Here is a 23,072-nt window from a genome sequence, read left to right on the forward strand (position 1 = left end):
AATTTAAAAAAAAAAAAGAAAAAAAAAAAGAGGGCTTGGTTACCTTTCACCCATGATGAAGTGAGAGCCTCTTAATCCACAAGATTTGATCCTGAAAATAAAGGACAAGAGTTAATGATCACTATTCTAGGAGTTCAATTAGTATCAAATCACCTTAGATGAAGAGATTCTCTCTTCACCTTGGGGTGGTAGAAAACTTTCTCCAAACTAGAGAATGAGTTTTGGTGTGAAAGAATAAGGCATTAGAAAAAAGAGAGATTTTTTTTTTTTAATGATGGGTATCTAAACCTTTTGCTTGACTAGTTCCACGAGTCCATATTAATTAGAGAAAGATAGAGAGAGGATAATTTCCATGATGAATGGAATAAACTAGAGCGATTTTTTTGAAAGGATTTGGGCCTAGAGAATTAATCAATGTGTAACCTGCCATACTAACTTAGCTTTGGTGGTCGGTATAGGGGATTACTTTCATATTATAGTAAGTAGATGATTCAATAATCATGGCCTGCCCGAACATCATAAAAGAAAACACTTTCGACTTCTATTTAGGTGAGTTTTTGATACTATCTTTGTTGGCTAATTTAATATGCTTTTGAAAGAAACCCGCTTTGTAATAATAACAAATCTACACAGAGAGGTGTTAGTCGCAAGTTGCAACAATTAATTGAGTCCCATCGGTACATAACAATGTAGGCTTCTTGAAGTTGACATATAAGTCAAAGAAGCTTTGATACTATCTACCATAGAGAAAGAGAGTTCTTGTCATCAAGGAATTGTCATTAAATGCTAAAACCACCCTTTAAGTGGATGATGGTCCACCATATTAAGTGTGTTGATTTTTTATTTTTATTTTTTTGCTTGCTATGAGATTATGTTTGGACTTTAGGTTCATCATTAACATCTATCTTCTATTGCATTAGACTGAGGTTGAAAATATATTTTCTTAATCTAAATAAAAGAGTTAAATTTCATGGCTATCTTCACAAAAAATGGATAAAAAAATTGGGATAATGTAATGGATAAAAAAGTTGGGTCAGTGTTCTTTGCTTGGAATCATGGTTCCTACATTTGAGTGAGACTCAATATCTTTATTTTGATTCAATTTATGAAGAGGAGCAAAAGAGGTTATTTTATAGGGAGGAGGAGAGAGACAGATACAAGCACCTCGACTAATCCTCGGGATCTCCATTAAAAACTAGCACAGTAATCCACAGTCAAGATCTCCACTTAAATCGGAAATGCAGAGATGGAGAATCGAACCTGAGATCGTGCGCCTAATCCACAAAATCTCCAGTTCGCCTTAATCATCTAGGCAATCCATGGGTGGATACAGAATAAATAAGAAAGCACACACACATATTCGCACAACGCATGATAGGGTTTGATCCCATGACCTCCTCCCCTGCGTGGATCCCATGTTCTCATACAAAGTTTCAATTCAAATGAATTTACCAAGTGGTAAAATAGTACAATATAGATTATGTCCTTTTACACTGTTTGAATCAGGCTCGTCTATAATGCACTACAGGGCAGCGTAGATTCAAATACTTTCTCATACAGACAACCTAAGGCATGATCACATATTCCAAGATACTCCCAACCCTTGGATCTACTCTACATACCATGTCGCGCGACAAAGGATACTTATCCTCCGGATTTGCATTCATTTTCTGTCATACGATAATTCAGATGGCACTGATATTTGGCAGACATGTAGGTGTTTAATGTTTCTCGAAATATGCCACATGGTAAAATAAAGCAGGTGGGAGAGTAAATAATTGAATTCTAAAATTTAAAACTTGATAATGACCTGTACAAACCATTTCTTTAATGGTAGAAAATCACCATATTACCCTTTTGTCTGATCCAACTAAGCATTGAGATTCAGAAAGTCGAATCTAAAAATTACATAAATCAGGAACCCTTCTTGGGAAAAAAAAAAAAAAAAAGGGTATGGTAGTGGATCTGATTCATGGTGGGGATTCTGGAGAACATGGATCTATCCCCGGGCCCACCTTTCCATTGATGAAATATACTATTAATACTCATCAATAGTGAAAGGGTCCCACCAGCATAGCGTAGACCATCAAGTGTCAAAAAAGTTTGTAATTACACGTCATCACTTCACACCTCAAATTTTCCTTAAATTCACGTCATGTCTTGCACAAAAACCACCAAAAAAAAAAGAAAGAAAAGAACAAACAGAAAACACCCCAGACGTGTGAAACTTCCACTGGCTTCTCTGTCTCTCTCTCTCTCACGCGCACTGAACAGCTTCAAACTTCCCACCCGTTTGTTTTTTCAGTTTCGCTTCGGTGTCTCTCTGTGAGTTCTCATGAAATAGTGATGAGCTCTTGAAATCCTAATTGGCTTCCATCCATGTCTCTGCCATGCGCTGGAACTGGTGCATCGGTCGGCTGTTCCAGATGTTTTTCCGGGGACAATGGTGGTTTTCACGGCGAGAGTCGCACTTTATTGGACGAACAAAACTGTCCTCATTGTGGGAAATCTGGCCCTTCATCATCGTCTTATTGTTCTTTTCTTAGCTCTGATTTGAGATATGAAAAGGATTGGGAGAAGTTACGGAGATGCGTTGCCGCTGCCACCAAGGGTTTTACCATTGGTGCAGGTTTAAAAGGTGGCCTCGCGGCCTTCTCGATTCTTGCTCGGTTGAGGAGAGAAAGGTCCTCTTCAATCTCTAGGTTACTTAAAAGGGTTTCTGAAATTAATCTTTGGTTCAGACTCAGATTTGGTGATTTTGATTGTGATTTTCCTCGGTTTCAGAAAGACTGGAGCGGTTCCGAACAGAGAGGCGATTGTTATTGCCATTAAGGAGACTATCAGATACGGCCTCTTCCTCGGCACCTTTGCGGGTACATTTGTTTCTGTAGATGAGTGTATTGCTGCTTTGGGAGGACACCGTAGGCATGTAACAATTCTTATTCTTCTTCTCGTTCTGTTTCATAATTTCAACATTAGAATCATGGCTCTTGTGTGATTGATATTCAGATAAAAATTTTCGAAGTGAAATGGAATTTGCTTTTGTAGTGCTCACCTTACTTTTATCTCAATCTGAATCAGGACGGCAAGGTGGAGGGCACTTTTGGCTGGTCTAATTGCTGGACCTTCGATGCTTTTGACTGGACAAAATACACAGCACACAAGCTTGGCCATATACATTCTTATGCGAGCTGCTGTACTAGCTTCCAGGTGTGGAATAAAGAGCAAACGATTTGGAAGCATTTGTAAACCTTTGACATGGGTGCATGGCGACATTTTCCTAATGTGCCTTTCCTCTTCCCAAATTTTGTATGTATCCTTCTGCAAAAATGTCATCTAGTTCAATAATAGTTCGTGGTCTGTAGTATCTGAATTTCAATTTTTTTTTTTTTTCAGTTACAATTAGTTTCTTGTTGAAAGTTTCTATCTTTGTTTACTATATTTGTTCCTTGACAGACCATAATTCTAAATATTGTTTTAAAATGGAGAGTTTTTCCGGTTGTAATGACCTCCTTGGAACTTTCATCACGCCTACCAGCATAAAGACTTTGGTAGTATCTGTACTGTTGAAAATAATTTTCTTTACTAGAGTTTAGCTATGAAACTCATGACCTTTTGTTGAATTTACACTTTAGGTCAGGAATGTTAATGTTAATTCAACTGGGTTATCCAAGAGTTGAGAAACTAAACAAGCAATCAAACATACACTGGGAGCAGATTGTTCTCTATGGATTATGTAGGGGACCAAATTAAGTGGGAAGGGGTAAAGTCATCAAATTCTGGGCAGATCCTGGTGCGGAAAATTTTCTCAAGCTTGAATTTCCTGGCTATGTACAACTTCACTACTTACAACTTACAAGGATGTCATAATTGAGGAGAGTTATGAATTGATTGGGCTTGTAGTGGTATGGAACATATTTTTCCACAATCTCATTGGTGAAGCTGGAATTTTACTGGGGGATTTACAATGAAGTTTATGTCCATCATCATATGATAATCAGGGCTAGCTTCTCAATTTTCCAGAAATTTGTTGAAGACTAAAATCCCAGGAAGGTGATGTTCATTCTTAGGTCAGCCTAAGACATTTTTAATGACTGATTAGTTAATCAACAGGAGATGGGGCATTCAGAACCCTTCTGGCTTCTGTGAGAATAGAGCTGAATAAGTAAGCCACCTTCTTTTGGGTGCTGTTTGCTTGGGAGTATTGGACATAGCATATAGCAGCCTTTCACCACAGTTTGCTTGCCCTTCCAGTCTTTAGGTGCTATTGACTGGCTGGAAAGTAAGGGGTTAGGACTGGAACACAGGTAAACATGGAAGATCTGTTCCTATTGCAAATTTGACTTGGAAAGAAAGAAACTAGAGGAATTCTGAAAATTCTATAAATCTGTGGAGGAAGTCGCTAGGTAAATGTTGCCAGTGATTGATTTCTCCCCATGCCACATTCTGGAGCATTAAGTTCATTGAAGCCGGAAGTGATCCATTGTCACTGCTGAGTGATTTATCTTTTCAGTTGTGTAATGTACTTTCATTAGCTGTTTCTTTGGTAAGTTTCTAACTCGCTCGCTCTTCACTTCTAATATTACGTAGTTTGTTTGTGACTTTGTCCACCCCACCCACCACCAACCCCCCCCCCCCCCCAAAAAAAAAAAAAACAAAAAAAGAAAATGGTAAAAGAAAGAGAAGAAAGAGAAGAATGAGAACTAAGTGATGGCTTAAAAAGAATGAGGGCTTAATATTGGTACATAACAAAAATTATCTCATTCTTTTCAGGTGCCATGTAGAACCCAATCCTTAAGGAATAGGAGTTGAAGCAGGTTTTTTGTAAGCTTATTTAAACATTCCCCCTCCCTCCCTTTATTTCTCTAGTTCCTTTGCACTTTTCCAGAGTGTTGTTTGGAATTGATAAATGTCCAAGGCACTAGCCTAATATATCCTTTGAACTTCCATGTACTTACATAGACATTCGTTCATGAGGTGGCTTGTTTATTTTGCACTACTACTCAAAAAAATTAGTAGATAATTTACCTGTTATGTTCTATTCTAGTGTGATTTATACATATTTTAAACCCACCCCCACCCAAAAAAAAAAAGTGAATAATATAGACAATATAAGGGTTGGAATCTTCATTCACAGTTACACTTGTTTCCCCAATTGCCTCTGGAATAATGATGGAGCTTGACTGGGATGTTTGATGGGATGAAGAAAATCACATTGAGATAAATAAAAACCAGCCAAAACCAGTTCATCTTGCATATTTCATCATTTCTGTATTCAAAATCAAAATCCATTATTTCGAAGTTTTGTTTGTGGTTCTTAATCTTTTAGAGCTGCATCAGGGACACATGCTCTTGTGGTTGATGCATGCCTCTGCAACCTTGGAATCCAAGTGATTAGTAACTCAAAACAGCCTCTTTTGTGAGCCATGCTTCATCATCTGAGGACAGATTACCCTGGACAGTTCAATTAAAAAGAAAACCTTCAATAGGTAGCCTGTAGTCTATACAGCCACACTACCCTGTACAATTTAATTAAAAAGAAAAACTTCAATAGGTACTTGTAGTCTCTACAGCCACACCCAGGAGAAGTAATGCTCACACTGTTATTCGGTGTTGATATTTGCTTATGGTCACATGTGTCTACTTCAAATTATCTTTCTTTCTTGGAGGGCATAATAAAGAAGAAAGATTCAGGCCTCATTGGACTCAAAGTGATACTGGTTTAAGGAGATCCTTCCCAACCATATTCTTCTCTCAGGCAAAGAATATGTCCCGGACTTGTGACTTGTATGAGAAAATTTTTTAACTTCAAACAAGGAGACAATGCTTTGATTGAGTATTCAGCACCTGAGGATCCAACTGAGCTCCAAGAAACCATCAAACCAGAATCGAATGTGAAATATGATCACTGATTATTGGAGCTCCGATACCTTGTAACAGAAGATGATCTAATAACCAGTCAATAGCCAATGGTTGAAGATGAGAGAGAGAGAGAAGAGTGAAGAATCAATGGAAGAAGAGAACAAGAGAAACCTCTGAACCACTACAGACTCGGAATACCAGTCTATCATCGCTGTACCTCTATTTATAATATCTGTCTGGTATTCCTACAAAGAATACAACACTGATTACAACCAAATAAGGAAACTAAATAAACAAAAAACACTAAATACATTTCTAGATAGGGACACTCCCCTTATCGTGATCACTAACAAGGAAGCCTATGCTGCCAACAGGGGTGTCGGGTTGATCCTCCTGAGGAGGGGTGTTTGTTGTTGTATTATCTGTATGTAGTTTGTAGTTTGTATTCTATGTACTACTATGCACCTCTTTTTTACTTCAAATAAAATTGCGTTGTTTATCCCAAAAAAAAGTTGATCAATGTCAATTTTTTGCAGGTCGGCCTACATATTGAAGCAAGACAGTCTACCTCCATCATACAAATCTTTTCTTAATACGCATGGTGGAAAGGATTCAGTTATCTTGCAAGGGGTTAAAGAAATAGCGACCAGGATGCCATTCACCAACTTGGAGGGGATAGAGAAGTATTACAAGTCCAATGGTGTCGACATAAAGCTAGATCCTCAAATGAAAGTACCATGTTCGGTATGCGTCCGTAAATTTATGGTCTTTTCTCTTCATGGTGAAGACAGGCATTCAATCTTAATCTACAGTCCTGTTGAAAATATTGTCAGAACCAAAAAGAATATATTTTATTAATAGAGTAAGGATATGCATGACATTCACAAAGAGTACCAAAAAGCATGGCTATACAGAAAGTACGAAAATATCTGTACCTGTATGGACTCATATCACTAGCATAGACCACAAATGGGTGCTGATATCCCTAAAATTGACAACTTTGAACTCTATACAGAGATACCAAGGTTGATAGATATTAACCAATATCAGTGAAGAGCCAAGAGACACCTTTCCTTTTATCCACAAAAAACCTTCTATTTCTGTCATTCCCTAAAATCCAATAACTAGCATGAGGGATCAATAGCCATCTAAGGAAAGGAATCAAAAGACTCAGTTGGCTTTCAGGGAAAACAATTGTACAGAAACTGGGGACCGGGCCCGCTGCTAAACCAGTGATTCAGAAGGGGTGAAAGAGGGGGGTGGGGATCCAATGAACACCAAACTGATCAAGGAACAGGGATAACATCTACTAGCTAGCGAAAAATCCTATATTTCATGTGGATTAAGGTTACTGGGTTAGAAACTTCTTTAGGACAAAACCAAAGCAAAAAACAGCAACCCTGGCAGGAGCCGCATTCTTCCATGTGAGCACTTTGAGAAATCTCCAAGTCCTAGGTACGGAAAGTACAACAGATGCAATTTCACATGATCTGAAAGCATTTCATGGAAGGGCGGACCTACCTCAAGTTCCAAGAACTCTTTGGCTTGATACTTATGCTTGTTAATTGCAACTGAAACCTTAAGTTTTATGGTCATTTGTTTCTCTATTCCTCTTTTTTTTTTTTTTTTGGAGTGGGTGTATGGGGGCTTATTTAATGTTAACTGCATTATCAACTTTTGCTAGCGTTTTCTTTTAAGTCAATTCCACAGATGCTCCTTTAATTTACTGAATCCCTTTCTTGATATTGTTGCTTAATTATAACTACTTCTTTGGTAGTTTTGCATTAATAGTTTGCAGTTTGATTGCCTTATTTTAGTAAATTTTGTAGCCCCCCCGCGGTTACTTTCCTTTGTTGGAGTTGTGAGAATTTTAACAAAGAGAGATGCTAAATTTCAAATATTATGCAGATTATACATGGACATCAATCTTGTGCGGCACATGTCATTTTCTTTTTCATTCAAGCCTATGGAAGAGCATTGCTGGTCTATCTTCCTGTATATTTTATTCCTGCACTAATAGTACATCGTCTAGACCTCTTAAAAAGGTAACTTTATTAGCGGTTTCAAACTCTAGCACATGGTACATTCCAGATTTTTGAAATTATGGCAATTTAAGTCTGTCCAGTTACTGGTTTCTTCTGCATGAATGATGATTCTTCTTTAAAACTTATTTCATATCTGGTGAGTTTTCTATTTCTAAAAACATTGTAACTTAAAATATTTCTAAATAGGGTAAATTTCAAATGCCATAAAATAGAATTAAGTATCTAATCATTGCACTAATCATGGATCAACTTTGAGCTCATATCTTTTTGCACTTATCATGGATGAGTTGATTAAACATATGTAGGACGAGGTTACCTGGTGTATATTTTTTAAGGTGGTATAGTTTTTGTTAATAAATAACAGCAAGAAATGCTAAGCGGCTAGGATTATGGAGAAACATTTTGGAATCAAAAGACTTTAAGATTAGTTACTGACAAGAAGTGGAATATTAGTATAACTTCAGTAAAAGACGACTGAAAGTGGGGTGATCAAAATTGATGAATTGGGAGATATCTCATAGTGATAATTTTAGATACCTAGGGTTAATCACAAATACAGAAGGTTCTACTCTCAACACCTGCTTGGCCCACGATGCACTAGTATTGTCATTTCTTCTTAAGGCTTGTGCTTGCGTCTTCTTTATTTGTATCTCTTTCCATCAAATCTTCTGTCTTTCTACTTTATCTTTCTCTGTTTTCCTATTCTCATAGTTCCTTCTTTACATAAAATTCACTATAAATACTGTTTCTTCCAATTCTTAAAGCTTGTGCTTGCGTCTGAATTTTATTCTCTGCAGTTCTTAAATTGGTGAAAGAACCCGTAAGGTTGATTATCTGTTGGTAGCTTCTAGACTTTCATTCTCTGGTTTAGGTCTGAATTTCTTATACCTAATTGCCTATTACTCTAATTATTTCCCTGCGGATTCTATTGCAAAGAACTGTGCTATGACACAACACTCCATCTATTGGATTTCATATCCAACTTATGTGTGTCATGATGTCATCTAGGATAGTTTGGACATACCACACTACCAGTTTGCCTGATGGAATTGAGGCATAGTTGTTGCTTTTGTTAGTCATTTATTTGTTCAGAGGGAGCTGCTGATGGCCATGCCGAAGGTGGAAATTTTTAGTACTTTAGTGTTTCCTTCATTGTATGTATATTTGTTTTGTCCATCTGGGAATGCCCGAATGTAAATCCTGTGCATCCTTATATTTGTGCTTAATATATACTTTTTCTGACTTATAGCGGAGAAAAAAAACACCTGGCTTCCATTGACAATTAAATTTCTAATTTGCTTATCTTCCCAGTTCTCTTACTGTGCAATTCAAGTTATTACTGGAACTTTATCTCTGGACCATTATTTGGAGATTCTAATGTCGAAGCCATTTTTGACGGATTGGTTGGGTACAGCAGGCTGCTTCCCTTTGAACGGTTTCGTTAAGATTTTTCTGACACTTTTTACTTACTCTTTGTGGCTCTTTGGTGACATAACCATAGGAAACTACTTGGTTAATGCTTTACTTCTCCCTGTTCATTATTTCAGCTTGAAATTTGTGATCCCATTTCCCTGCTATTTTCTTCTATTCTGTCCTTAAATTTGATGGGTATGCCATCTTCGTGTTTTTGAAAATCAGGATTTGATGATCTGCTATTGGAATGGTTTCTGCTGAGTTGTTTTAGTTGTCTTATTTTTAAATATGCAAATATTCATGATATTCTCTTGTTCTAATATAATGCGTTATTGCTGAGCGTTGTGCAGGTCCTCTACAATTTTGGGGAAGGGTCTCCTTGGCACTGCAAGATCAAGCTTGTTTCTCTCTGCCTATTGTTCATCTGCCTGGTATGGTGTTTCATTTTCCTTGTACATGCATTGCCATTTTACAGTAAGGGATTTGAATTAGGTGGTTAATTATCACTGAAATATACATTGAATAGAACTTTACTAATTATGCCTGTAGGTAAACTGATAGATTGATGGATTTGCATTAGGCTTATTTTAGTTGAAATAAGCCTTGGGTTAGGTTACATATGTGTTGAGTCTTCGGTTTAAGGGGTTCTCATTGCCATGTGCTACTTGAATGGGTCTAAATAAGGGCAGGGGGTAGGAATATAGGAGTTACTTTATTAGTTAGTTTAGTTAATATTGTAGTCTAGATATAGTTATATTTCTTTGTTTTTAATTGTTATGAAGTGATTTAGTTAGGCTGGAATAGGTCTCTATGAGTCCAGCTTTGTTTTAGTTTTAGTTTTCTTATTTTATTCAGAGTTTTAGTAGCTAATAAACTACCTCCGTAGCAACCTATTGGCTAGAGGAGTTTTAGGCTTAGTTTCAGTCCTGCTTGGAGTAATTATTTAAACAAAAATAAGGGCTAAGATACTTCCCACAAATTTTGATGTATTAATGAAAGGCTTTTGGTTTGTTTTGGTTTGTGGATTCAAGCTTGCAACTGTGGGATTCAAGTGTATCGATCCTTGTTGATCTAAGGGTGTCCAACAGATGTGAGATTCAGTAGTGAACCCTGGTGGGATTCCATTATTCCAGCCATACAAATCAGGTGGACTCCTGATGATATTTTTCTTTTATTTCTTTTCTTCTTCCTCAATCAAAATCAGGTCCGATGCTTGTAAAATTTTCTCCTATGATTTATATTTCTGTTAATCAATTTCAGTTCCAGATTTCTGGTTAGGTCAAGTCTAAATGTCTAATAGTTATTGATTTAATTATTGAATTGTCTGTGCTGATCTCATGCAATTGATTTGCATGACAGGTACTGGTTCCAGATTCTGTTTATTCTCATTTTTCAAATCAATTTCAGAATTCCTACTTACTATCAACTTCTTCAAAATATTTGTCTTCTGCTTTGATTTTTCAGATCTGGTTTCATAACATTGCTAAGGTTTCAGTCTATTGTATATTCATTTTATCAGATCAATATCCAATTACCATTTTGAATCAAAAATCCTTGCTATTGGATTCTTTTCTCTTACTGAGTTTTCAGTTTCCTACTTCAAGTTGGCTTCTTCAATTCTTTCAAATCTGACTGTCCGATCAGCATCTTATTTTACAGTCTTGTTCTATTGCAGGTTGATCAGAATTGATTTGATTGAGTTATTTTCTCATAATCTGGTTCTTAGCATGGTTCAAGAGATTGGAATTGACGGCGGCCGATTCCAATCTGAATTGGTAAAAATTGGCCATAAACTGACCTAGAATCAGCTTAAATGACCTATATTTGCCAGTTCGGATTGACGTTGACCATGGTCAATTCCAATCCGAATCAGCTGATTTGTCCGATCAATCCCAGTTTCTTGAAACATGGTTCTTCCTTATTACTGATGATCCTGTCACAAGCTGATCTCTCACTAGACTTCACTGCTTCAGGACTAGCACTGCGTTAATTGGTGTCAAAGCTATAGAAGAACTGAAGTGGGTTTCTGATTTGTTCCTTATTGTCCAAGAGCAGCCAAATTTCAAATTGAAGGATGACAGTATTGGTCTGATTTGATGCTGTTTCAAGACCTTGGACAATTTTTCTTCAAGCCAAAGAGAATTGATGCAGATTAAACATAAAAATGAGCTTATTTTAATGGATATAAGCCTTGGATTGGGTTACATATGTTTGGCCCAGTGAGTTTTTTTTTTGGTAATATGCCACTTTAATGTGGCTAAAATATAGGTAGGATATAGGAATATGGGATTTACTTTATCATTTAGTCTAGTTATTTTGATCTGACTTTCATTACCTATTTCCATTCCATCTGAACCTATTCCTTGAATAACTAAGTGTAGAGAATCTCCTCTGTATCAATTGGTACCAAAGTCAACCTGATTGTCTTTGCTGTTTGTCGGTGGCCACATGATGCCACCTAAAGCATTACAGAGCATAAATTTTGCCTCTTCCCTTATTGTGTTTATGCTGGAGTATGATGACAGAGTATTTTATATATATTGGTGTCATATGTAGAATATTTGCACATCTTCCATGTTCATTTAAGCAGGTTTAAGAAATTTATCTTGGCCAGTCAACATCGTTTCTACAATGATTGAATTCTGCCTGGTGGATATTTTTTGAGGATGTGTGATCTTCGTCACTTGAGTCTTTTGATTTGTGCTTTAGGATGTGGACATGCTTTCTGTTCAGGATTTTCAAGTGGTGTAACATTCCAATGGTGGCTATGGGAACGGTATATATATGTACTTCACTAGATTTCTTATTGCCTGAAACGATGGGTTGTTCTGTTGTTTTAATTATGTGCTTCTGTTTGTAAGCAGTTTCCTACTGGCCTGGCCCTGGCGATTGAGAAGAAGAGCAGACGGATTGAAATATCACTTTACTGCTTTGCACGAGCTATTGAGAGCTTCTTCATCTGCATGGTGGAAGCTGGTTTGTTGCCACGGTCGAAGAGACTCAAGAGAGCTGATGTGGTTATTTTCAGTTTGTCAACTGCTATTATCATGCACTGTTATGCTCAGGAGAGAGAGGTTTTTCGCTCCAAGTACCTCAACGTTCTCGATTGGGTATTTGGCGTTCCTCCTGTGACCTGTGAAACTCCACGGGACAAGAACAGTTGAAAGTTTGATGGGTTTATGGATTTGAAGATACAGAAATGGTTTACTGTCACCGGATGGAGATTTTGAGTGTATAGTAGGCAAACAAGGTACCTGCCACTGTACAACATAGAATTCCAGGTGCTCCACCAGTGGCAATTCCATGTACTGTTATAATATTTAAACTTACTACCAAGAGATGTATTTAATTCCTCAATGGCACCATGAGTCCTTATTGATGTCATCCAATTATTTTGTAGAGAAACACATAAGCCATGCATTCTATTCTGCATGGGATTCATCTGTACCTCTACCTCCCTCTCCCCACCCTCTAAATGAGAGTTTCCTCATTAGCTTTTCCAATAAAATTCTAGTTTCAGGGAAGAAGGGAAAGGGAGAAAGTTTTGACACATGGGCACTCATATCCATTTCTGCCACTTGGACTGTTCTTTACTATGCTTCCATTGATAAAAACAGTTTTAACTTCTTTCTTTCCAAATCAAAATGTGCAACTAAAGCTATTTAATTTTGGAAGAATCTTTTGTTATTATCGGTGAGAGTTTTCTTGTAATAGTAAAGTTACAAATTATTTAACACGTTGAGGGATGACATAAAAAAAATCCATTACTTATATTTCTTCACTCCGAAATTTACCCGATGGCCATTGGACAAATTCCAAGCCTACATATCTGATGGTTAAAATTCTAACATAACTCTCCATTCATTAATAGGAGAAACTTTCCCTGGATGGTAGATCATTGGGTTGAGATGGGCCTGGATATTTGGCATGTAGATGATTAATTTTTACAATGGTCAGATTGGTTACATAAACCCTTTGAATGGTAAGAGAATATCGCAAAATCCAACTAAAGATAATACAGATACAAGCCCAAATTCAAATGTGAACTAGACTTGAACCAGATTTTAAACCAATTTCCTTACTTTGCAGAAAGGATGTCCGGAGGGCCCTTGACTCTTCTATGGGCATTTACTTGACTCCTATGGGGTCTACTATGTAATAGCCAATAGGCCTTTGACCTTGAACCCAAAAAAAAAAAAAAAAGAAATTGGAGATTTAAGTCTTTTGAGGCAACTTGACGCTAAGCTTGTGCATAGATTTAAGGAAGCAATTTTTTTTGCAGATTGTCTTGCCTTATAAGGTTCTCATAAACTCCTATTGGTGGAGTTTGATGCTGAAAATGACTTAATGAGATTTTATTTCTTGAGGGTGACAATACTAGTCTTCCTCTATGAGGGGCGCTTAATTGTTTATACCCTTGTCTGCTTTTGTGATTTTAGGCTTTCTAGCTCGTCTTGGGAGGCTGACGCAAGACCCCTGTGAAACACCGGTGGAAGCCCTTAACTACGTCATAGCCATCTTGGCAGCTAGCAAGAACAAGTTGCCACTTGCTCAACAACCATCTGCATCTCCCTCCTCTCTAAGCTCTGTAATTCTCAGAGTTGTAGAGGTATGGGCAGGAGTAGAGGTTAGGGGTGGGAATGAGGAGTTGAGGGCAGGGATGGGGGGTGAAGCAGCGAGATGAGAGGGGAGGAGGCATTGCAAAAGGGGGGTGTTGTGGATTCAGAGGGGAAAGGAGCAAGGGTGGGGTGAAATCACATCAGCCTCTCTTATTATATTGCCTCATTATTGTATGGAAGGGAAAAAAAAGTTGTTATTTGCAACATGCTTGGTTACAAACTAATGCACCTGAAATTAAAATTGCAATCCACCAGCCCATACTGATCCCATAATCGTATGAACCGAGTCATTCTAGGGTTGAATGAGAACGATTCAACTTTCACTTAAAGCAGTGAAGAGCACTAAAAACCCCCGTATGAGTGGTCCCAAGGAGGCAAGAATAGTCGAACTTAGAACACATGCTTCTGGAGGCGAAAGTCCTTTGCCAACTCGACTACCCCCTTGGGGTTAGCACTATAATCTCTTATCATTAAAACAACATTAAAGAAAGAAAGAGTAAAAACTTACACAAATTTGAGATGAAAACAATTGTGAGTATAGATATTCGTAGTTTTTCTTCAAAAAGGGGAGGGAATGCCCTACAAGCAAGATGGTGCATGAAGAAACTCAATGAAAATATTTCTTTTTATATAAAGATTAATTTCACTGCAAAAATTAGAATACATTGCATTTATACTACTACTAATACAACACTAGTAGGACACATGCATTACTTGCATTAAACTCCTATTACAACTGTTGCCTCATAGGACATTAAAAACAAATGTACACTTGAAAAACTATATCTACAACACACACTCCCTTCACAAGTACAACTGTAGCCAAAACATAATGCCTGAGCCTCCCAATTATTTTCTCATGGAACATACTTAAAAACACGCTCATGTAATATTGTAGATTACTCCATGATATTTAGCAAGGGAGGAAAAAGATCCTTTGGTCATTATTGAAATTATTCTTGATGTAGCCAATGTGCTAGCCGCTTTCAATCTGTCTTTGTACTTTCAGTTGTCTAGCTTCTCAACATCCATGGGAGACGCAGCCCTAGCCTTTAAACAAAAAAAAATCTTTCTGATATCATGAGATGATAAGAAACTTTTACATTTTCCATCTTGCCAAACCTAGCAACATAGGAAGAATTAACTTCATCAACAAGTACATTAAACACAATTTTCAAAAGTAATGATGCCTTACCACAGTTCATAGCTCTTATTATAGTTCATCTTCCTCGGTGAGTGCCAACTCCAAGATAAATGACCCTGATTAGATGTAACTCCTTGACCACATCATTTATGTCCATTCGATCCCATGGTGATTCAGCTGAGCAAACAACTCCAATTCTAATAATTGAATTAAGGCACTCTTGCACTCTATCCTGCATGCACCTTCGACTTCCAGTGATATTGGTTATAGTTGTTGCTTCCTTTTCTTCATCTTCTTCCAAGGAGAGAAGTGATGGGTCAATGACAGCCATCATTCCATCACGCAAAGCCATCTCCGCCCAACAATGAAGATTAAAGTCATCTTTGAACATTTCATGAGTAGGTCGCTTCCCTGTGAACATCTCTAACAAAAGAATCCCATAACTATAGATATCACCATGCGGTGAAACATCAACACCTGCACCATACTCTGTAATTTATGCATCATAGGTTAGTACTCTTATAGCTAGTAAGAATTAGAGCAAAGTCTATTTGTCCCAATTGGAAGAATAACTTGACATGGAAATAAAGCTTGTTTTTCCTACTCAAATGAACTCAAGAGTTAAATAAAATATAACCATTGGCGAAAATTTCATAGAGCAAATTATTTGGGTTTAGAGATTTGAGTGAGGTATGTATCCAATATAACAATTTACATCTTGAGAAAGGTTAGGATATCTTCAAATTCGTCCTTATACTGCTCATACAAGGAACATAGGCTCCTCTAACATCTATAGTTGTGCATCTAAATTCAACAAATCATGTGATGGCATGGTATCTAAGCAATTTGATTGCACAATTTAATGTGGCAGGTGATTACATTAATTTAGGGACAAGGAAAACTACCAACCCCTACAGTCCTACACAAACAAAATGCATAATTGTTTAGAAAACCAGAGTTTGTAGCATATGACATTTAAGGTATGATTTGGTTACAGCGAGGAAAGATGCAGTCAAAACTGTGATGTAAAAATAAAGATACTCCAAATATAAATCTAAGCAATAATATTACTATACAATTTTTTGAAAAATTAAACTTTTTTTTTTTTTCTGGGAAGGGGCCAAGGATGTCACAAAACGTATTTTAAAATAGAAATTGCGCCTTAAGGTTTTGTAGTGGAATAGATAAGACAAACATTAGATTCATTGTACTAATGTGTGGACAACTTTCAAGGGAAGAGGAAAAAATTATACTAGATTAATAAATAAGGTACATACCTGGTGGAATGTATCCAATAGATCCCTTTATTCCAATTGAGCTAGTGTGATTTTGAGAACAACTTGTGGCTTTTGAAAGAATTCTTGATATTCCGAAATCACTCAAATGTGCAGTCAAGTCATTATCGAGAAGAATATTGCTGGGCTTTAGATCACAGTGAACAATCTGCGTAGGACAATGGTGGTGAAGATAATCCAATGCTGTTGCTATATCAATGGCAATACTCAATCTTTGAATAAGGTTTAAATGCCTTTGTTCATCTTGTATACCATTTGCATGTGGATGTAACCACCTCTCCAAATTTCCATTGGGCATGAACTCATATACTAAAGCCTTAAAATCATTGCCTTCAAAATCTATACTTGAGCAAGATGTTAAGATTCTTACAAGATTACGATGCCGGATGTTTCTAAGGGATTCACATTCAACCATGAAACTTTTGGAAGCACCTCTTTGTTGAATGTTGAGGACCTTTACTGCAACAATAGTTTCCCCATGATTGAGAACTCCTTTGTACACAGAACCAAAACTTCCCACTCCAATCAAATTTGCAAAAGAAAATCCATTGGTAGCTTTAAGGAGTTGGGCATAAGAGATCTTAAAATGACGACCCTCTATAAAAAATGAAGTAGATTCTTTCTTCTCTTTTTTTCTCCGCCAAATAATGAGCAAAAAAATCATAACAGTCAAACATAGAAAGCCCCCACAGCTACATATGATGACTATCAACTCGAAAACATGAGGTTTGCCATCTTTTAGCTTTTGTGTTTGGCATGCTAGCAAATGAAGTTCTGGTATACCTCCACAAAGCTTATTGTTTCCGATTATTGAAATTGCACTCAAATTCCCAAAGACTCCATCTGTTGATACCTCACCTTCCAAATGATTAAATGCTAAATTTAAGTTTTGTAAAAACTTAAATGTATCCAAATATTTTGGGATAAACCCAGAGAAATTGTTGTGTGATAGATCTAAAACCTAAAGACCTTTTAGGGAATTGAGAGACAAAGGAATAGATCCTTCAAATAAGTTACCCCTCATAAAAAGTTTCACTAGGCTTGTACAAGCACCAAGGGTGTGAGGGATTTCACCAGACAACATGTTCTCAGAAACATCTAGGATTTCAAGATTGATCAGTCGACCCACTTCCGGAGGTAGATAATCTGAGAAAGAATTTCTACTCAAGTTTAGCTCTACTAACGTGTAGAGATAAAATATCTCTTTGGGGATGATACCATTGAAACTGTTACTAGAAATGTCCAAGAATAACATATATTTGCATCTTGCAAGACCTGAAGGCATTCTTCCTTGCAAGCGATTATGTCCAAGAATAACATATATTTGCATCTTGCAAGACCTGAAGGCATTCTTCCTTGCAAGCGATTATCATTTAAAGCGAGAGCATTCAAGAGTGTCAAGTTTCCAAGACTTGAAGGTATTCTTCCTTGCAAGCGATTATCACCTAAAGAGAGCTCAATCAAGAGTGTCAAGTTTCCAAGAGAAGAAGGGATTGGCCCTGTGAATCTGTTCCCATCTAAATAGAGTCCATATAGCCATGGCAGTCTTCCAATTGAAGTGGGAATACTCCCTTCTAGCAAGTTACTAGAAAAGCCCACACTTTGTAAGCTTACAAGGTTCTCGATCCCAACTGGGATGTTACCAGATATTTGATTTGTGGATAGTTCAAGAATTCTCAGTTGGGTCGACAAGTTTGCTATGGAATTGGGGACCACGCCACCAAACCAATTATGAGAAAGCACCAAATCTGTTAAGCTACTACAGTTGGTCAATGTGTTGATAAAATTCAGGTCATCGGCCTTTCCACTTCCCAAATGATTAGTGTCCAATGCGAACGAAGTGAGTTTTGATAGGCCTCCAAAATTAATAGCCACTTTTCCAGTAAAGTGGTTTTTTCCAATAAGAAGTGTTTGGATTTTTGACAAATTGGATATAGAAATGGGAATTGACCCATGAAACTGGTTTCTTGCAATTGAAAACCACCATAAATTGGGAAGAGTGAGGCCTAAATTTGGTGGAAGACTCCCTTGAAGTTGATTATTGAATCCAACATCAAAAGCAGTGAGTGAAGAAAGATTATATATAGTGGGAGGAATGGTACCAGACAACTTATTTTCACCAATTGCGAGAATCATTAATCTTGCCATTTGGCCAAGGGAATCTGGAATACTTCCACTAAAATCATTGGATCCTGCAGAAATGGTGTAAAGGGAAGAAAGATTTCCAAAGGAAGATGGGATCTGTCCCGTCAATTTGTTGCCATTGATTGAAAGGAATTGAAGCTTCGACAAGGTGCCAAATTCTATTGGAATTTTCCCTACAATATTGTTGGAACCTAGATCGAGCTCTATAAGATTGGAGCAACGTGATATGTTGGATGGGATTTCTCCTTCAAAAGAATTATTGAATAGTTTTAAATAACGAAGCCTGAAGAGAAAGCTTACTTCATGAGGGATTTCACCATTGAAGCTGTTGTTGTAGATCGAAATTTCTTGAAGGAAACTGAGGTTTCCTATTTCTGGAGCCAAGGACCCCACCAATTTACTGGACTGTAAACGCAAGGCTCTGACCCTATTTGGATGCCGGCGACCGCCACATATAACGCCGGGCCACTCGCAATAGGGGATGGAGTCATTCCAGGAGCTCATAACATGAAAGGGATCAGTGGATATGCGAGCCTTGATGGCCAATAAGGCTAGTCTATCTGTTCCATTTGTTGATCCTCCTGATTGTGACTGCACCAAGCTCATGCAGCTGCTGCACCACGAGAGAAGGAGGATAAAAATGGAGGAAAGCACCAAGATAAAACCCATGGATCAAATGAGCTAGGTAGAACTATGGAGGAGTAGGGTTTATGAAGTGAGTATAATAGACTCATCAATTACAATTTATAGTCTCTCGAGTCACTTGCAATTTAGGCATGAAACTATTTAAAAGACAAGCCCGCATTTTGAGCATTTGATGCGTTAAGCCCTTCAAGACCAAAAGTCCTTGAAGACTAAGGACCTGTTTGATAACGTTTCAAGAAACGCATTTCTGCCGTTTCTGTTTCCAGAAACAGCAGAAACAGAGCAAAAAGCGTTTGATATAATTGTTTCGTTTCACTTATTTTTAGAAATAGAAATAGAAATTTTTACTTATTTATAGTTCAAGAAACGACTCAGGCGAAACAAGTTCAACTTGTTTCGCCGTTTCTGGAAACGACTTGTAGCTATTTTTTCATTGGTTATTATCGACTTCTAAAAACATGACTTATCAAACACCTTCAATTCCGTTTCTGTTTCTAGAAACGGAAATTTATGTTTCTGCCGTTTCTTGAAATAGAAACGGAAGAAACGTTATCAAACGGGCCCTAACACATTGTTGATTGTTGATTGTCAATTGTCCAGGTTCCCTGTAAAAATAATTCCATGCATTGATGAGTGAGGACTTTTATTCTGCGTATAAGATACTCAGAGTCTCAATTATTTCCTTCCTCCTTCATTCAGCACCTCTCAAATCAGTGAATCATCGCCTTATCATGTTTCGTCAGCCTAAGTAGTTATGGACTGACCTGGGCAATGGATGCTAAGGAGAGGAGGAGCCGAGCCGGATGAAAGTGGGTCACCAAGTAGCTGGATTGACCATTATTGTCACGGTTACGTAGAGAGTAAAGACAAGAGAGTAAATAACCTTCCTTGTTCTTAGGGCCCGTTTGATAACGTTTCTTCCGTTTCTATTTCAAGAAACGGCAGAAACATAAATTTTCGTTTCTAGAAACAGAAACGGAATTGAAGGTGTTTGATAAGTCATGTTTTTAGAAGTCGATAATAACCAGTGAAAAAATAGCCACAAGTCGTTTCCAGAAACGGCGAAACAAGTTGAACTTGTTTCGCCTGAGTCGTTTCTTGAACCATAAATAAGTAAAAGTTTCTATTTCTATTTCTAAAAATAAGTGAAACGAAACAGTTTTATCAAACGCTTTTTGCTCTGTTTCTGCTGTTTCTGGAAACAGAAACGGCAGAAACGCGTTTCTTGAAACGTTATCAAACGGGCCCTTAGATCTCCCTATGGGGTTTGAATTCAAAACCCCAATTGAAGAAACCACACAGAGAAACAAGAACACGAATCTAATAAAATTATAGAGAATCTAATTGTACCTTTCACCAAGTATGTTGAAGAAGATTGATATTAGTCACTCTCACTTTCGTTCTCTTGGCTTGGCTATGGATCTTCTATAGCCCCTTAAATCTCCTTGGTTCTCTCACTTTAGTGGTAAAGTGGAGAAGAGTGAATAATAGCTGTAGGGACCCAAAACCTAATATTTATAATACTGTCATGCACTCAAAACCCTAAACCACAATGGGTTGAGTCAGCATATCCCTAAACTTGAAAGCAGACCGAACCGGTTCATGCAATTTGACTCTCACCCATTTAATCAACCCAAATAATTAATTTAGTCCATAAATCCAACACAATGTTGTCATGGAAGAGAGTCCCAAGGAATAAGAGGAGTCAGTCTTTCACCGTGTGGAATGGGAATATGTTCAGAACATCACTGAATGGTTTGAGTGTGGATCAGTCGTGGAAGAGAGTCCCAAGGAATAAGATGAGCCAGTCTTTCACCGTGTGGAATGGGAATATGTTCAGAACGTCACTGAATGGTTTGAGTGTGGATCAGGCTCTCGAGAATTATTGTTGTACGATGTTGATTTGACATATGGTATTCATTGCAAGACTTAGGGCCCGTTTGATAACGTTGCAAGAAATGCGTTTCTGCCGTTTCTGTTTCCAGAACCAGCAGAAACGGAGTAAAAACGTTTGATAAAACTGTTCCGTTTCACTTATTTTCAGAAATAGAAATAGAATTTTTTACTTATTTATGGTTTAAGAACGCCGTTTCTAGAAACGACTTGTGGACATTCTTTCATTGGTTACTATCGACTTCTAAAAACATGACTTATCAAACACCTTCAATTCCGTTTCTGTTTCTAGAAATGGAAATTTATGTTTCTGTCGTTTCTCAGAAACGTTATCAAACGAACCCTTACTCTTTTTTTTTTTGAATTAAAATCGTAGGAGAATGGTCCGCTCTGGAATGGTTTGAGCCATTAACAATTTATAATGCTATTTCATAGGACCCACCCTACTTTGTCTAATGCAACCACTTGCTCATATTATTTCAATTTGGAACTTTCCCACCCTAATTTGTCTAATGCAACCACTTGCTCATATTATTTAAGTTTGGAACTTTCTTTTGATTCAATGATCCATACGTTTCATGTCTTTTTCTGCAACTAGCTAGCTAGGGAAGCCCACTTTAATATGCAATCTCAGTTTCTGACCCATATTTCACTTCTGGGGCCGGAACATGAGGCCCAAAAGTGCAGTTATCAAATTCTGGAGTATCTATTGTCCAAATTGCTCTTACTGACATCCTGTTTGGTTGGAAAGAGGTTAAAGTAAAATAAAAAATTTATTGCTAAAGTAAAATTGAATGATTTAAAAAAAATAAAAAATTAAAGGATATACAGGGCAAGAGAACACTGTCCACTTGCATAGATACACACCAACGTGTGTCGCTAATGAGAAGACGCACTGATGCAGCAGTGTGCCTAAGTGTGTACCGGCGCCAACAGGCAGGGATCTTTTCTCCTTATATAATTTTAGAATTATGGAGTTTATCTTAGACTCTCAGTAATTTTCAGGATCACTTCATTTGCCCTTCCATTATCTTTGACATGAGGAACCTTGTCTCTAATAAATTTGGATCTGTATTTTTATGTAGCACCCATTATTTAAAAAATTGGAATCGTTAGGTCAAATCAGCCTATTCAGATCAGAATCAACTGTAATCAATCCTGATTTTGGACTTTTCGGGGTGGGCAATTCTTGAGTTTTCAGAACCATATCACTAGGTTTTCAAATCTAAAGGAATGATTCTAGGGTTTTTAGGACCGATTCAGATCAATTCCAATTCTACTTTAATCGAAATCGATGGGGACAGATTTAACCCAGATTCCAACTTTAGAATCAGATTTTCCACAAAAGATCCTAGGATGTGATCATTATCTTATCTTCACCCTTGGGCTTCACCTTGGTCCAAATAGGGTTTAAAAACTAGGAATCAGGTTTCTGAATCGACCAGAATTGGTGAAAATTGGCAAAGAACTTCCTAAACCCTAGTTTCAGTAGATGAAATTGGGATGGGATCATTATTCTTTAGCAAGGAACAACATTCTAAAAAACTAAATTGGAAGTCAATTTCTTGTGTTGCACTTCACCAATATAATTTATGGTTTTTCCTCCATATCATAATTTTTTTTATTACTAAAACAATTCCTACAAAATGTTTTCTGCTAAAACAAAGTTAGCCTCAATGAAATCTACCAGCTTATGATAATCACTCACCTCCCCAAACCAAAAGAATCAATATGGATTCAGTTGAACAAATGTGTGACATTTTTTTTTCGCTAGAATATCAAATTTTATATTAAAAAGAGGAAAAAGGATAATTACAAGAGATCAACAAAAAATCCAGAAGGAGCCTCCACCTTCGGCATTGCCTTTATAGGTGTTATGTTTGTCTTGAATTCTTGACTACTTTCAAATATTGATCCAATCCGACATATTTTGGTGGCTATTCGAATGGTTTTTTTTTTTTTTTTCCTGAGGTCTGTGATAGTAGCAGAGGGTTGGGCTTGCGGTATGGTA

The 23,072-nt window shown here is 37.2% G+C and overlaps 3 protein-coding genes across 6 annotated transcripts; 1 reads left to right on the forward strand and 2 right to left on the reverse strand.

Annotated features, from left to right (window-relative positions):
• Window positions 1-2,184: 2,184 nt before the first annotated feature.
• On the forward strand, window positions 2,185-12,841 carry LOC122071648. Of its 3 annotated transcripts, none has more exons than XM_042636024.1 (8): window positions 2,185-2,684; window positions 2,785-2,925; window positions 3,082-3,309; window positions 6,399-6,606; window positions 7,771-7,907; window positions 9,671-9,751; window positions 12,030-12,096; window positions 12,185-12,841. In XM_042636024.1, the coding sequence occupies exons 1-8, from the start codon at window positions 2,380-2,382 to the stop codon at window positions 12,482-12,484; spliced, it is 1,467 nt and encodes a 488-aa protein (XP_042491958.1). In that variant the 5' UTR covers window positions 2,185-2,379; the 3' UTR covers window positions 12,485-12,841. The 3 variants fall into 3 exon arrangements, with proteins under 3 accessions (XP_042491958.1, XP_042491966.1, XP_042491974.1); XM_042636032.1 differs by having other exon boundaries at window positions 3,082-3,210; XM_042636040.1 differs by having other exon boundaries at window positions 2,543-2,684; window positions 2,785-2,929.
• Window positions 12,842-14,661: 1,820 nt separating this feature from the next.
• LOC122089430 (probable LRR receptor-like serine/threonine-protein kinase At3g47570) lies at window positions 14,662-17,875 on the reverse strand. Of its 2 annotated transcripts, XM_042659177.1 has the most exons (3): window positions 16,361-17,875; window positions 15,135-15,572; window positions 14,662-14,989 (listed from the first exon to the last, which is right to left on the reverse strand). In XM_042659177.1, the coding sequence occupies exons 1-2, from the start codon at window positions 17,040-17,042 to the stop codon at window positions 15,160-15,162; spliced, it is 1,095 nt and encodes a 364-aa protein (XP_042515111.1). In that variant the 5' UTR covers window positions 17,043-17,875; the 3' UTR covers window positions 14,662-14,989; window positions 15,135-15,159. The 2 variants fall into 2 exon arrangements, with proteins under 2 accessions (XP_042515111.1, XP_042515104.1); XM_042659170.1 differs by lacking the exon at window positions 14,662-14,989 and having other exon boundaries at window positions 15,012-15,572.
• On the reverse strand, window positions 17,558-19,192 carry LOC122057213 (receptor kinase-like protein Xa21). The gene has a single exon (XM_042619238.1). The coding sequence runs from the start codon at window positions 19,190-19,192 to the stop codon at window positions 17,558-17,560; it is 1,635 nt and encodes a 544-aa protein (XP_042475172.1).
• Between the last annotated feature and the right edge of the window lie 3,880 nt (window positions 19,193-23,072).

Source organism: Macadamia integrifolia, chromosome 2 (assembly GCF_013358625.1).
Source record: "Macadamia integrifolia cultivar HAES 741 chromosome 2, SCU_Mint_v3, whole genome shotgun sequence".
Lineage (NCBI taxonomy): Eukaryota > Viridiplantae > Streptophyta > Magnoliopsida > Proteales > Proteaceae > Macadamia > Macadamia integrifolia.

Excerpts from the sequence above, each read along its gene's own strand:
- LOC122071648 (XM_042636024.1), top strand. The coding sequence starts at position 2,380 with ATGTCTCTGCCATGCGCTGGAACTGGTGCATCGGTCGGCTGTTCCAGA. Across the intron at positions 9,752-12,029 it reads GCCTATTGTTCATCTGCCTG|GATGTGGACATGCTTTCTGT; the intron begins GTATGGTGTTTC and ends TTTGTGCTTTAG. Across the intron at positions 12,097-12,184 it reads CAATGGTGGCTATGGGAACG|TTTCCTACTGGCCTGGCCCT; the intron begins GTATATATATGT and ends GTTTGTAAGCAG.
- LOC122089430 (XM_042659177.1), bottom strand. The coding sequence starts at position 17,042 with ATGATTTTTTTGCTCATTATTTGGCGGAGAAAAAAAGAGAAGAAAGAA. Across the intron at positions 15,573-16,360 it reads TATTGGATACATTCCACCAG|AGTATGGTGCAGGTGTTGAT; the intron begins GTATGTACCTTA and ends CATAAATTACAG.
- LOC122057213 (XM_042619238.1), bottom strand. The coding sequence starts at position 19,192 with ATGGGTTTTATCTTGGTGCTTTCCTCCATTTTTATCCTCCTTCTCTCG.